Here is a 14,228-nt window from a genome sequence, read left to right as displayed (position 1 = left end):
GAAGGATAAAAACCGGTGGAGAGGGGAGGAAAGCACCGTAAGCACCGTTACGTCATCACACAGGGAGAGCAAGCAACGCCCACTACCTCGGCTTCTCTACAGAAACACAGTTTTTTAAACACTTCAACTCCAAAAAATAAAAATAGGAAAACCGGCCATCAGAGCTCAAGGAAAATACATCACTGGTGTAAATGCTTATATGCTCAAAACCAAAACAACTCTAAACATTCCATCCTGTGTGTTAGTTGCCCAGGCTCTTTGCGACCCCATGGACTCTAGCCCGCTAGGCTCCTCTGCAAGAATACTGGAAACACTATTCCAGGGTTGCCATTCCCTTCTCCAGGGAATCTTCCTGACCCAGGGATCGAACCCAGGTCTTCTGCATTGCAGGCAGATTCTTTACCATCTGAGCCCCCAGGGAAGCCCGAATTTTTCATTATACAATATGTTTTACAACACTGTTTCCAGCACTTCCTAAGTATGCGGATTTCTATGAACATATTTTATGAAAGAAAGCAAATTGTATTTGGCAATTTTCTCTTTTTTTAAAGTCAAATTGAAGAGTAGAAAGTCAAATTATAGTGGAGTAACATAATTTCTACCATTTTTCAATACATAGCCTGACTCCATGGCTAACCAGTTCTCACACTTAATTACTTTAAAAAATCTTGCTGAGCATTAAAAATTCTCACAAAAATTGGATTATATGGATTTGACATGGATGGGAGCAAGAAAGAATTATTAGAATGGATTCACAGAGAGCCAGTTGACCAAATATAACTAGTACAGGACACGCTTCCAGGGTGGGGCTGAGGGGGTGGAGATGAAATTCCACTTTAAGTGAAATGTTGTGCTTTTATGCTGCACAGATTTTAAAAGTTTGAGAAAACAGGTCATAATAAAGTTGATATAGGAATGCTAACCTCCAAATAACAAGTTCATGAAAATGACATGAAACCTATTTGCATGTTTTTATACATGCTTAAAAATAAAGTGTATACAGTCTTCCATAGCTAAAATATGCTCTAAACTTCTTCCATTCTGGATTTTTCAAGCAAAATTCTATGTATTTAGAAGTTTGGAGGAAGAAAAATATCATTTTAACTTTTATAAATTCAACAATCTTTCAACTCATGATAAATTTCAAATAACTGAAGTTTTCTCTACATGTATAAGAAATGTTAAGTAGCAGACTTTTTAAAGAATACTTTATCTAATGTATGTTGATGGTCAAAAGAAATTCAGCCCACTCTTCTATATTTTATGGAGCTACAGAATGAGAAAACACAATCAAATTAGCTAAGTATATATCATTTTATATTTGAATGCCTTAGACACATTTGCATATTTTGAATCACTTGAGGGTACATAGATTATCAGTTGCCCAGAACATAAAATTTCCAGAACTATTCTGAATTATCAAAATCTTATAGCTTACTGAAGGACATATGGAAACTCCATGTACTACCTTTGCAGTACTCTCATAAATCTAAAATTATTCCAAATATAAACAATTTTTGAAAGTTTACATTATAATTTCATGACTACTTGATAATTGAATGGACTGGAAATACCCACACATTCTCATGTGCACATTCATTTCTATACAGAAAATGACGAAAACCCAAATGTTTTTATTTAAGTAATTTTCATTTGTTAAAGACCTTGGTAAATCTGTCTGACGCATATACAACTCCAAAGAAACAAGACATGGGTAATTAGATTTATCAAGATTATCTTCCACACTATTTTAAAGAAAGTGAAGTCAAGTTCACACTTAGTCACGTGAAGCAGTGAAACAGAGATTTACTTAGACATTTATTTTTAGGAGAAAAAAATCTTAGCTTAAGAATAATTTATTGGATACGAATAGATTTGTAAAGTCTGAAGACAAACAGAGGGGAAAAATGCCTTTTCCACAGTAGCAAAAAAATGGGGGGGGGTGTATTTTTTCATTATTGGGGTTAAGGAAAGAGTAATAACTTTATAAAAATTATTTTTCTAAATGGCCAGTTTTTATTATAGGCAACAGGATGATGCTAAGTGATCCAAATACTAATTACCAGCACTATGCAGCACAGGAGAAGAGCCAGGTCTAAAGACCAGAGATGAGGGGGCTCAGCTTTGCCCTATGACAGTGTGACACTGGGCAGGGTAGTTTCTCCATGGCTCAGTCACCACAGCTGTAAGTGCCAATGACACCACCACATTTGAGACTGCCGCTGTGAGGACTCAAGGAGGTACTTCCTATTGCGGGTTTGGCATGGCACATCCTAAACTCTGATTAGATGTTAGTTGGGACTCTCTTCATTCTCATTATTTAGCAGGATGCCCAGTAAGAATGGATATACAGTCATCCTTTGGTATCCGAAGTGGGACCGAAAGCTGAGGATGTTCAAGTCCCTTATATTAAATGGTATGGTGAATAGTGTTGCTATGAACACAGAGGTGCATATGTCTTTTTGAATTGCAGTTTTATCTGGATATATGCCCAAGACTGAAACAGACTCACAGGCATAGACAACAGACTCGAGGGTGCCAAGGGGGAGGGCTGGTGGAGGAGGGGTGGACTGGGAGCTTGGGGTTAGCAGAGGCTAACAGAATGGATAAACCATAAGGTCTGACTTACAGCACAGGGAACTGCATTTAGTAGTCTGTGCTAAACCATAAGCCAGAGGATTTTAAAAAGAATGTGTGTGCATCACTGACGTACTGCAGAAATTAATACAACTTGTAAATCAACTATGTTAGATAAAAAATGGTATTTGCATATAACCTACACACATCCTTTTCTATACTTTAAATCATTTCTAGATTACTTATAATTCGTAATGCAATACAATGTAAACATTTTGTTAAAAGTTGCCAGCACATGGCAAATTCAAGTTTTGCCTTTTGGAACTTTCTGGGATTTTTTTTTCCCCTAAAATTTTTGATGTGTGGTTGGCTGAATCCATGGGTATGGAACCTGTGTATATGGAGGGCTGACTGTATACTTATCTGCTTATAAAAAAAATTAAGGTGAAAAGAGTACCTTAAAGTTTGTTGTTGTTGTTGTTGTTGTTTTCCTCCAAGCACTTAAACAAAAGGACACAAAACTTTAGACAAAACAGAACCACTGAAGAGGCTTGGATTAAGTGATGCGCACCAGTAAATTTTCACTCCCTCACTACATGTCACCTAGGGACAGAAGTTATTTCTGTTGCTAGCAATTCACTGTCTGAACCCTGATGGGAAGTCTTCAAACTTTAGATGATTCTTTTATAAATTTTATTTAAACCTCACAAATAGCCCCCAAATTTGCTCAAAGATAATTACTGTACTGGAGTCAACTGTGTACCCACCTTTCTGTGTGCTAAACAGCTGGTATAGATCGTGAGGATCCATTTACCACATCAGAAATTTGTGCTGTATTTCACCTTCGTGGCTTCATCTCCCTATAATTCTCAATGACACATGTCATATCCACATGGAGTCAAACTCCTCCTGACCTAGAATCCTGATAGAAATATCAACTCCAATCAAGCAGAAGTTTTCTTAATCCTATCCTATTTTCTAAAAGAAAGTTTTTTTTTTTTCAAAATAGCTGCAGAACATAAAGGCAAGTAATTTATATAATACACAACTGTTTACATATATATACATATTTTACAATGTCCCCTCCGATTCTAAGTTGCTGTGTCCAAGCTAAGCACCAGGTGTACTGACAGGAAGAATGAAATGATGTCAGTAGAGGTATTCCTCAGAATCTCTTAATATACTGATAAATACTACTGTAGTAGCTACAGAAACCAAATGACTAATGAATTTAGTATTTTCTCTTCTGATTAAGCAGCAGCAAGAAGAGAACACATATGCAAAGTTAAATTTGAAAAAACAAAACAAATCCTGATGTTGATCAGGATTACAGGAGACAACTTCTCTCCCAAGACTTTCTTATTTTAGATTTTTGGTGAATCTAGACAAACTTGTACAAGACACTCTAAGGTTCAGACTCTAAAGAAGCTAATTTTTAACCACCAAATATTGACCACCTATAAAACATCAGTTGCTATAAAACGGATAGTTGTTCTAAAATATAGCAGTGAAAACAGAAGAGTCTGTACAGGATGGTTTAAAATGTGAAATGTATACATGTAACTGTTGAAAGACGGAAAAATCATAGAAAAGTCCTTCTAAATTAAGTTTCGCTGGCTTTGGGATGCAAATTGCTTGGGGATGCAAGAAGAGGAAGAGGGGAGCCTCCGGAAGATACATCTATGAAATGAGGAAACGAACTTGGAGTGGAGGAAAGGTGAAAAGACAGAAAAAGCAATCTAGGATGTAGGCAAGAGATGGAAGATGCACTACACTTACGACAGATGGATACTAGATAAAGCGAGGGCCGCCATCAATATACATGAAGGGATGAGCTGATAGCCTTTGGAGAATCAGTGTGACCTCCTATGACCTAGGACAGCAATGCTCAAAGCTTGGCAGCACCCATGTTATGGCCATCATCCTGTGGTGGGCAGAATGAAGCAGTGATCATGAAAATATCTATTACAAAAACCATCAAAAGAAAGGAAGGTTTAAATGAGTTCATCTTTAGAAATGCTACTTATTTTTTGTTTTAAAGGATAATAAATTCAGAAATCTCAGTGTTATGTTCAAAACCCCAACCCAACCCAGAAGCCAAGAACTACATTATGATCTTCATCTTTAACAATAAAAATATGTAATGCCATAGGAGGCAATCATCTCTTTTTTTCCCCCAAAGATGGATGTATTTAACTTGTAGTCACATATTTTTTAACCCAATATACTAAATACAGCAGACTTTTTAAAATTTAGTAGGCACTTCACATTAGGAACGCAGATGCACTGTTTGGAAATGAATTTCATGACGTAATTTAAAAGGAATCAATACAAGTACATAAAATCTAAACTTTTATATGTGGTATACTGTGAATAACTTGTGACTTTTATAATCTGACAGTTCAGAAGTTGAAAAATATATATCTTTGGATGTGAGTAAGCTATTTTTCCATGGTTATGAATTAGGGTCCTAAAGGTACAATAGATTTACTATATTTAAGATAGAATTACTGCTTGGAAATACTTTCAAAATGAAAAAATACCTAAGAATCTACTACAACTTCATAAACTTGGATGCCAAGCAAAAACACTAAATTTATCTGCTACTCGCTACTCTCTAAATGTTAGAAATTATTTAGGTCACATCTACTATATGTCAGGCACTATCCCATGTTTTATGACTGTTAACTCCTTTAATACAGAAACACCTATGAAATATGTATTGTTACCATCTCTATCAGATGAAGAAATTGAGGCACACAATTACTTGCCAGAGGTCAACAAAACTAGTGAGAAGAACCAGGGATTCAGATCCAGACATCTGCTCAGACCCTGTGCCTTTAACTTTCAAGCGAGAGTCGCGAGCCTTTAGACAGCAATGAGAAACTCTACAATTCAATCATATGACAGTGATAAAACTTGTCAGCCAAAGAAATTTTAAAATATTAATTTCTCTTCCAATCTGCTTTAGGCAGGAGGTAGTATTAATTCAACAAACTTCAGAATTTCTAAACTTTCTGTGAACAATCAAGTTGATTAATGGTTTCCTTTAAAACAAAAATCTTTCTGGCACTTATCTTCATGGCTAGAGATAAACCTTTAATAAAATGTACATGATGGTGTTTTCTCAACTTCATATCCTCTCTTCACAATATTCAAACATTCAAAAAAACACAGGAAAATGCATTCATACTTCAGAGTTTTAAGCTTCAGTCTCCAATACTGGTCTTAAATCCATCATTGGATAATTCTTTTAACTTTCTCTAATGATACGGAAGACTTGAGAATCACAGAAAGAGGGCAGACAGATAAAGGATAAGCTGTGGAGAGATTCTAGAATAGTCCAAAGGCAGTAAAAAGAAAGCAGTTTAAAGGAAGTCAAATGTCAGGAGGGAACAGCATACTGCAAGAAAAAGGGAATGAGGGCAAAGAAGAGGAGAACCACAGCAGCCTTGATAAGAACTTGGAGAGCACGGGAATCACCACGAAGCAGCTACCCACCCATCTCTACTTAGAAAAGCAGTTCTACTTCAGTGATGAAATCATCCATTCTGATTGCAATAACTTGCTCTTTGGTGAAAAATGTATGCAAAATAAATCATACTTTGAAAATAGAGATAACTGCTTAAAAAATAGTTTTCTAATTTTCTTAAGACTTGGATATTTGGAATTCTCCCTGGAAATCAAGTGAGTTATAATAATAATGTAAATAATCAAAATCCATTATTTCAAGAAAAAGTATATTATTTCAAGGCGAAGTACATTATTTCAAAAGTTCTACAGGGTAATTACCTGTTTTTTTCTTTAAAGAGTAGAGAGAATATTGTGGACTTAGTGTGTTTTGTTATAAAACTGTTCAAGAGGCTACTCATTTAAAATAGTCTTTACTTAGTATCTGGGGGAAACTCCCCAAATTCAATTAATAATAGATTATATTATCTTACTAATCTCTCACACTGACTTAATACTATAGATATATTTCAAAAGTGAGAATCAGAATGAATTTAACAAACACAAGTCATAGAAGTTACAGTCTTCTCTGTACAATCACCAAATACAATTAAAATGCTACAAATGAATGAAGACAGGGATATGACTATGGCAATATTTTGAACTAAAGGTATCTTCTATAACATTATTCTGAAGGTCTCATTTGAAATCAGACAGAAACTTAAGAATTGAGAGAATCAGGCTAAAAGAAACACATACAAAATTAACACAGGATATGGAGCTCTTCATGTACGTAAAGATACAAGCACATTCGTATCTCTATTTGTACACACACACACACACACACACACACACACACACACACACCCTGCCATGCACTTTTCAGAGGCACGAAATAAATTTATCAGCCAATATCTCCAGTCCTTTAATTACACACACTAATACATTTGACTCCAAAGCCTAAGAGAAAACCTCAGAAAGCACTTAATGTAAAGGATCGTGTCCCACGATTACAAACTACCTGCCTTATTTATAGCCACAGCCCAGCGCACAAGACAGATGGAACTTAAAGACTTCAAGAATCTATTAGCAAAAGACACCAGTGAAATAACTGCTGGATGCTAAAACTTGCATGTTGTATGACACTGTGATAGGTTTCTTTGAAAGGCAATCTAGGGTTCAGTGTCCCTAAAGAACAGGACTGTTTTAACAGTCTCCACAAAGAAATGAACTACTTGTAATTTCTGAAAAATACAACCTATAAAAGCTTAAAACCAAAGCAATCTCTTTTACCAAAAATATGAATTCATTAAGCATCATTAAAAGTAATGTGATTTGTGTATGCTTAAGAAGAAATTTTTTAAACCAAGTTTATTCTTTTGATTATATATACCAGCCTTCTCAGAGAATGATGTACACCTACATCACTAGAATGCTTGACTGTATGTGACTATATGGTAATGGTCCTATGTGCAGTGTGCTGAATACATAACTCACATAGGTCTGAAATACTTTCCATTTCCGAAAATTTTTCTTTACAATGGACGGCAGATAATATTAATCCTGTCACTGCAGGGGACTGAATTGAGTGGCCTGCTGGTGCAACCACTAGCTGTCTCCTTGCCGATCTCTTCCACTAGCTCAAAAATTCCTCAAAGGAAGCAATTAAGAAACTTTTTCCTTTATTGCAGTACCTAGCATGATGCCTGGTACACAGTAAGCCAGGCACAAAATCTAAGCACTGACTTGATGAATTTCTTCAACAGAGCCAGGTAAAATGGATACGTCAAAGTTTTGTTTAAGGCTCTCAATTTTTGCCTAGATTGAATGATTACAAACATCCTCTTTATATTACTAATTTTGGTTCACAATACAGAAGTAAAAAATAAGAGGCTTATTCTAATTTATTTGGACCAATGTTGATTCAGATTAAACTTAAACCTATTTTCATTGCTTGCCTTAAAATAACCTAACAAATAACACTTTTATTTTTAAAATATACTGCAGAATGTTTGTTAGGTTAATTAAATGACTTGGAATCCTCCCGTATTTAATACTTATGGCAATAGACATTCATCGTTCAGGGATTAGCAAGAATCCACAAACCTAAATGCAAAGGAAATTTTATTGACTAAGAATCACTTTAATAAAAAAAAAGATAATGTGATCAACAGTCAGATAATATACTTCAAGTTTTAAATTTTTGATAATCAGCCACGGTTGATAATGAGGCCAAAGTCACGAGCTTAATCTGCGACATATGTAATTAGTTTTGTTTTTACAGCAGACTGTACCTTAACCTAAGCTAGGTAACAGGTGTGGGACTAAACACTTCAGAAAATGAGATGAGAAAATAAGGATCAACACAAATCCACCTTAATTACGTTGACTCAGACTGTATATACAAGTAATGGCCAGCAATGTGAATGACAGTAGCTTATTATTAAATTAGGAAAAAGTCCACAGGTCACTCAAAAATTATTTTAGCTTCATAGTTTCTTTCCAAATACTTAGAATTACATTCTATTTATAACCCCAACAATTCTCAAATATCAGTACTAACTATAGCTACATGTTAGCATTAACCTTCTAAAGCATGGCTATATTAATAGTTCTGTACGTTACTAGAATTAATAAAATCATGATTAAGCAATCATTAAGATAATGGAAGAGCCATATCTTTATCACTCATTTTCAAGTGTCGGTAGGCAACTGACAAAGCCCTTAGGTCTCTTCCTGGGTTGGTTTTGAGATAAAGTGCTCTCAAACATTGAGGGACAGCACAAATCCCTAGAGAGAGAGTGCTAGAGACTCCAAGCCCACTCCCAGAGATTTTGTTTTTGTAGGTTGGAGACAGGGTCCAAAGAGCTGTATTAGGAAGGAGCACACACTTTAGTGATGTACATGAAATTTTGGTCCGGCTTGGAAGTCTGCTCTTCAGTCCAACACATTAACCTACAAAAGAAGTTTAATTTTTGTGACTGACCCTTTCTATACCAATCTGCCTAACAGACAAGACGTATTGGAGGATATAAAGTATTTATTGTTCTACAATTCTCTGTAGCGCCTTTATTTTTGCTGAGACAAATTAAAAATAAAGGCAGTATTAATAGCATAAGATATATCTGTTCAGTATGTCCATCTGAAGAAAAGATACCTAACGCCACTGGGTCTGGATTGACAGGACTCTGCTGCCTGGAGTGGCTGCTGCTACTGCTGCCGCCCTTTTTTAAGTCCTCAGTGTCGCTGTACCGCCGGATCCAGTAATTCAGCTCCTCTCGGTCTGCTTCCTGACATCGCCTCAGTACTGTGAGAGATCGTCTCGTTTTTTCTACCATGTCCATTATACAGTTTAACAGCTGGCGGAGAGACGGGCAGGGGGAGAAAGGAAATACGGATCAATCACCGCAACTCAAAGACTTTGGTGGGTAGTCAAACAAACTACTTCAGGACAATGAAGAATGCGACTTTATTCTGAAGGCCTCTAATATTTTCAAAGGTTAGACTGGAAACAGAGACCCAGTAGATGAGTAGGTTCAACAGTAATGAGAATAAAATGTGGGAGGCATGACAGGGAGATTTTAGCTGAAATTAACCCATACTTCCAAATACTGATCCCATTACTGGATAAACCAAATGACTCTCCCCAAGTAAAACAGTAGCTCATTCTTTGATAAGGCTCTAGGAATTCCTTTCAATGATCTAAACATTTCTCTCATATAAGTGGTTTTGATACTGATTTTTTTAATAAATGTATTCATTTTAATTGGAGGCTAATTACTTTACAATATTGTAGTGGTTTTGCCATACATTGACATGATTTAGAAATCAAATCTTTAAACATTCTCGCGTATTATTTTTCAAGGATGGCGGAAAACACAGGAACCCCCATGCTTTTATTTTATCATGTCACTTCATTCCAGTTGTTTTCAAAACATTTTTTAACCTAAATGATTACGGACGTCTTACATGGTCAAGATGTTTCCATTCCTCTGCCCATTCTCTGTCTGTTAGTCTGTGATCAATCATTTCTTCTTGACGTGTGCCATGCAACCCTACAAATATAAAGAAGGCTGAATCACCCGAAAACATTAAGAACATAATCCATATGTGCAGAGGCACTTAGCAAAGACTATGTGGGCAAACTAAGCAATGTGAAAACATATTCGATTTTTGAATGCAGACATAAATCATACTCAGATACAGAATTACTTAATAGGTCCTTCATAGAATGATAAAATGTGAGAACTAGAAGAAATTTTAAAGGTCATCTGGTCAGAACCACTTCTTTTACACATGAGGATATGGAGAGTAAAATGACACCATGCCCTGAGCCAGTTATCCACATAATATTCCCTAAGTGAAAATATAAATATATCCTGAATCTTAATAAATACAGGAAACCACAAGTAGACGTTAAGTTCAAAGTGTGGCTTTCCTGCATTAAAAATGAAGACAGCATAATTTGTTTTACATGGATAGGGATATGTTTTTCTAAAACAAGCATGGTTAAACTAGTCCACATTTGAGCATAGTAAAAATCAACACAATCCTATTAAATACATTTTCATGCTAAAATTGGGCTTCCCTCATGGCTCAGCTGATAAAGAATCTGCCTGCAATACAGGAGACCTGGGTTCAATCCCTGGGCTGGGAAGATGCCCTGGAGAAGGGAATGGCTACCCACTCTAATATTCTGGCCTGGAGAATTCCATGGACTGTATAGTCCATAGGGTCGCAAAGAGTAGGACACGACTGAGTGACTTTCACTTTCACTTTCATGTTAAAATTAGGCCATAACATAAAAGCAAAATATACTCACTCAACCTGCCAAAAATTTAAAAATAAAGAAAAATCAATATATTAGATATCATTTTGGACGGATATCATAAATCCAAGCCAAGAAACTAAAAATCCTAATTTGCAGTCCACAGCACAAATATTAATGCTCTTCAGCATTAGCGGAGATGCTACCATGAAAAGGCAGTAAGAAAATACCAAATGAGAACAATAATGAACATAAGAAATTAGCCAGGATGCTTATCAAAATAGAAAATGTATCTTGTTAAAGGGACAGTTATGATCAGAGATACCCAGAAACGTGTGGCTCTTCTGACAAATTCCGGATGTGTAAAACGTGCATCTTCTACTATAAAGGAAAGTCGCTGAGCTATGGCAACGTCTCCCTTTTTAAATAATTGAAACTTTGTTTTGGTTGCTGTTTCTTACACTGTCACTCTAAAGAGTAAATTAAGTTTGGCACGGGTTAGACCCCACTCCAGTACTCTTGCCTGGAGAATCCCATGGACGGGGGAGACTGCTGGGCTGCCGTCTATGGGGTCACACAGAGTCGGACACGACTGAAGCGACTTAGCAGCAGCAGCAGCAGGCTTCTAGACACCAAGGCTCTTTTTCTGAGGGAATTATGGTACGAATTAAAAAATTTTTTTTAAAGTTATGGCATCACCGACTCAATGCATATGAGTCTATGGAAACTCCAAGAGATGATAAAGGACAGGGAAGCCTGGCGGGCTGCAGTCCACGGGGTCACTAACAGGTGGACACAGCTGAGCGACTGAACAACAAAAGTTAAGAGATACTGCATTCCAGTTTTTGTGAAATATGAGTGGTTAGAAATCCCCTTTTAGCTTATTCAGTGAAATAAAGATAATGAGTCACATGATTTTTTTCAGCCAACCATGAAATATGATTTAATTTATAGCTGATGGAAGTAGACACATATATGACAGCTTTCTCAGACTAAATACACCATTCCTCTCCAGTTAGACTATACTCTGAAATACATTTTTAAAGCTAAAATTGTCAATGCCATCTATTGGTAAAAAAGTAAAACTGCAAATGTTTTAATAATCTGCATAATAGAAGAGACACTGGAAAAGAGTAATATTTAGTTATTTCTCTGTTGTGACAATTTCAAGTTGAAATGTTTGCAGATATGTAATTTTTGTTGATTTATTTGTTGCTTGTGTTTTAGGGGAAAAGCACCGCCACTGAAATGAAGCATCGTAGAAGACAACTGGAGAGTGATAACGAGATAAGTGCGCGGTTTTGTGATGGAGGCATCTTACTACACTTGCCTATATAAGGGCCAACAACTTCAGAGGTCTTAAAAGTTTCAAAAACTCAGCAGATTATATCAATAGTGATGTGAGCTCCAACACCTGGAGTAATAATAATGAGCAACAGGATGTTTTAGGCTAATGGGATAACAGCCAATTGTGGAACAGTGCTAAGCATCATCTCATTTAACAACAACAGAAAAATAATACGTACATTAGAAACATGTTTGAGCCCAAGTACCTGGTGAAAAAATATAGGTCTAATTTTTGTTGTTGTTGTTTTTGAACTCTTTGTTGTATAGAGCCAAATCTTTAAAAAGAAAAAAAAACTTAAAATTTTCCATTTATTAATTTCTCTATTTTGGATACTTAAAAGATTTATCACTACACAATGTTTATTTATAGCCATAATACCAGAGGGATGTACTAGGGGAAAACAGTTCAAACTCATTAAAACAGTTTCATTTGACACTAATGTTGAGTCTTACCCAGTTCCTAACTGAAACTCTAAGCTTATTTATAAACTAATGCTGCCTGTAAAGCTATTTTACTAAAACATTCAAGCAGGTATATGTCTCTACATATAATAAACATTTATAAATCATATCAGACCAAGTATACAATTATGACAATTCTTAAATTTAAATGCATGTATTTTTTACCTGGAGGACAATTGCTTTATAATATTGTGTTGGTTTCTGACATATACTAATGTGAATCAGCCATAGGTATACATATGTCCTCTCCCTCTTGAACCTCCCTCCCCACCCAACCCCATCCCACCCTTCCAGGTTGTCACAGAGCCCTGGATTTGAGCCCCCTGTGTCATACAGCAAATCTCCACTGGCCATCTAATTGTACATATGGTAACATGTATGTTCCAATGCTACTCTCTCCATTCGTCACGCCTTCTCTTTCCTCGTGTTCACAAGCCTGTCCTCTGTGTCTGAGTATGACCATTTTTATATTCTCAAAATGACAGCCTGATGTAACACCATAATTTGTTACTCATACATCAAGACTTTACTGTAACACACACTAAACTCCGCAGACTTCAGGGATGGTTAAGTAGTTGCATATATTTATAAAGATTAGCACTATTAGTTTTATAAGCTAATATAATTAAAAAGTAAGGAACATGGTTTCATGGAAAAAAAATCACATAAAACCAGTGGGTACAGGTATAATTCATAAAGGGATATTTTATATTACTAGATGAAAACATAATCATTGCACATAAGCATAATTACTTCCTTGCTGATTACTTTATGGTGTACTGGAACTAATATTTCATGAAATAGAATTTACTGCCTAAGAAATAGGCCATTTCCTACCACCTACAAAATAGGGTATCTTGAATTGATCTTACAATGACCTGGCGACTCCACCTCTATTTGAAAATAAGCAATCATGGTTTGAGAGCATTCGTCATCAACAAATGGCAAGGCTTTGTTTGGAAGGAAGTTGTTGTCACATTTGATTTCAGGGTCAAAATATCAATCCAGACAGAGAAAAAAAACATAACCATTTTTGAGAGCTCTTTGAAATGGTACCTTGGAGAACATCAGACAGATTGACTATTAAAAAAGCATAAATCATATGCTTAGCCATTTGTCTGACACACTATATAAAAGCAGAAATGACTATTGTGGGGAGGTGAAGCTACTATTTTACTATCTCACATCCAGGGCCCCAATCACCCCTGCCCTCAACCTGACTCACGCCTTCTGCTTTCTAAACATTTGGAGGGCTGGGTTTTCTAAGGCAAAATGACCCTAGGCCTGGAAGGCCCTGTGTCCTACTAAGACAGTTAGAAGTCTAACAGAAACCTCTGCTCACCACGCTCCCTCTGCCTGGGACTATAAAAACCTCTGTCCTACCCCTCAGGCGGGCAACTGGCCAGGCTTCCTGAGTCCTGCGACCCCTCAACTCCAGGTCCTGCTTTCCCACTTGGACGCCACCCTGTGATGCTTCCAGTATCTCACCCAGCAGACCATCTGGGCCAGGCAAGTTTTTCAGCAACCAGCTAAGAAGAAAAGCAGGGCTGGCATGGACACAGGGGGCGGAAAAAGATGAGAAAGACGGCCGAGTGTTGCTCTCCATTTATTACCAGCTTGACTT

The 14,228-nt window shown here is 36.5% G+C and overlaps 1 protein-coding gene across 9 annotated transcripts in view; it reads right to left on the bottom strand.

Annotated features, from left to right (window-relative positions):
- RUNX1T1 (RUNX1 partner transcriptional co-repressor 1) overlaps window positions 1-14,228 on the bottom strand; it is a 155,606-nt gene that overhangs the window by 23,634 nt on the left and 117,744 nt on the right. For 8 of the 9 annotated variants that reach the window (XM_070802925.1, XM_070802924.1, XM_070802923.1 and 5 more), the window contains 2 exons: window positions 9,997-10,082; window positions 9,185-9,386 (listed from right to left, as the gene is read on the bottom strand). In XM_070802925.1, the coding sequence (XP_070659026.1) occupies window positions 9,185-9,386; window positions 9,997-10,082 (288 nt within the window). Of the gene's footprint in view, window positions 3,078-9,184; window positions 9,387-9,996; window positions 10,083-14,228 lie in introns of all 9 variants that reach the window. The other variant, XM_070802928.1, reaches the window with a different exon arrangement.

The sequence above is a fragment of the Bos indicus genome, chromosome 14 (genome assembly GCF_029378745.1).
Source record: "Bos indicus isolate NIAB-ARS_2022 breed Sahiwal x Tharparkar chromosome 14, NIAB-ARS_B.indTharparkar_mat_pri_1.0, whole genome shotgun sequence".
Lineage (NCBI taxonomy): Eukaryota > Metazoa > Chordata > Mammalia > Artiodactyla > Bovidae > Bos > Bos indicus.
This window is presented reverse-complemented; position numbering and strand designations above follow the sequence as displayed.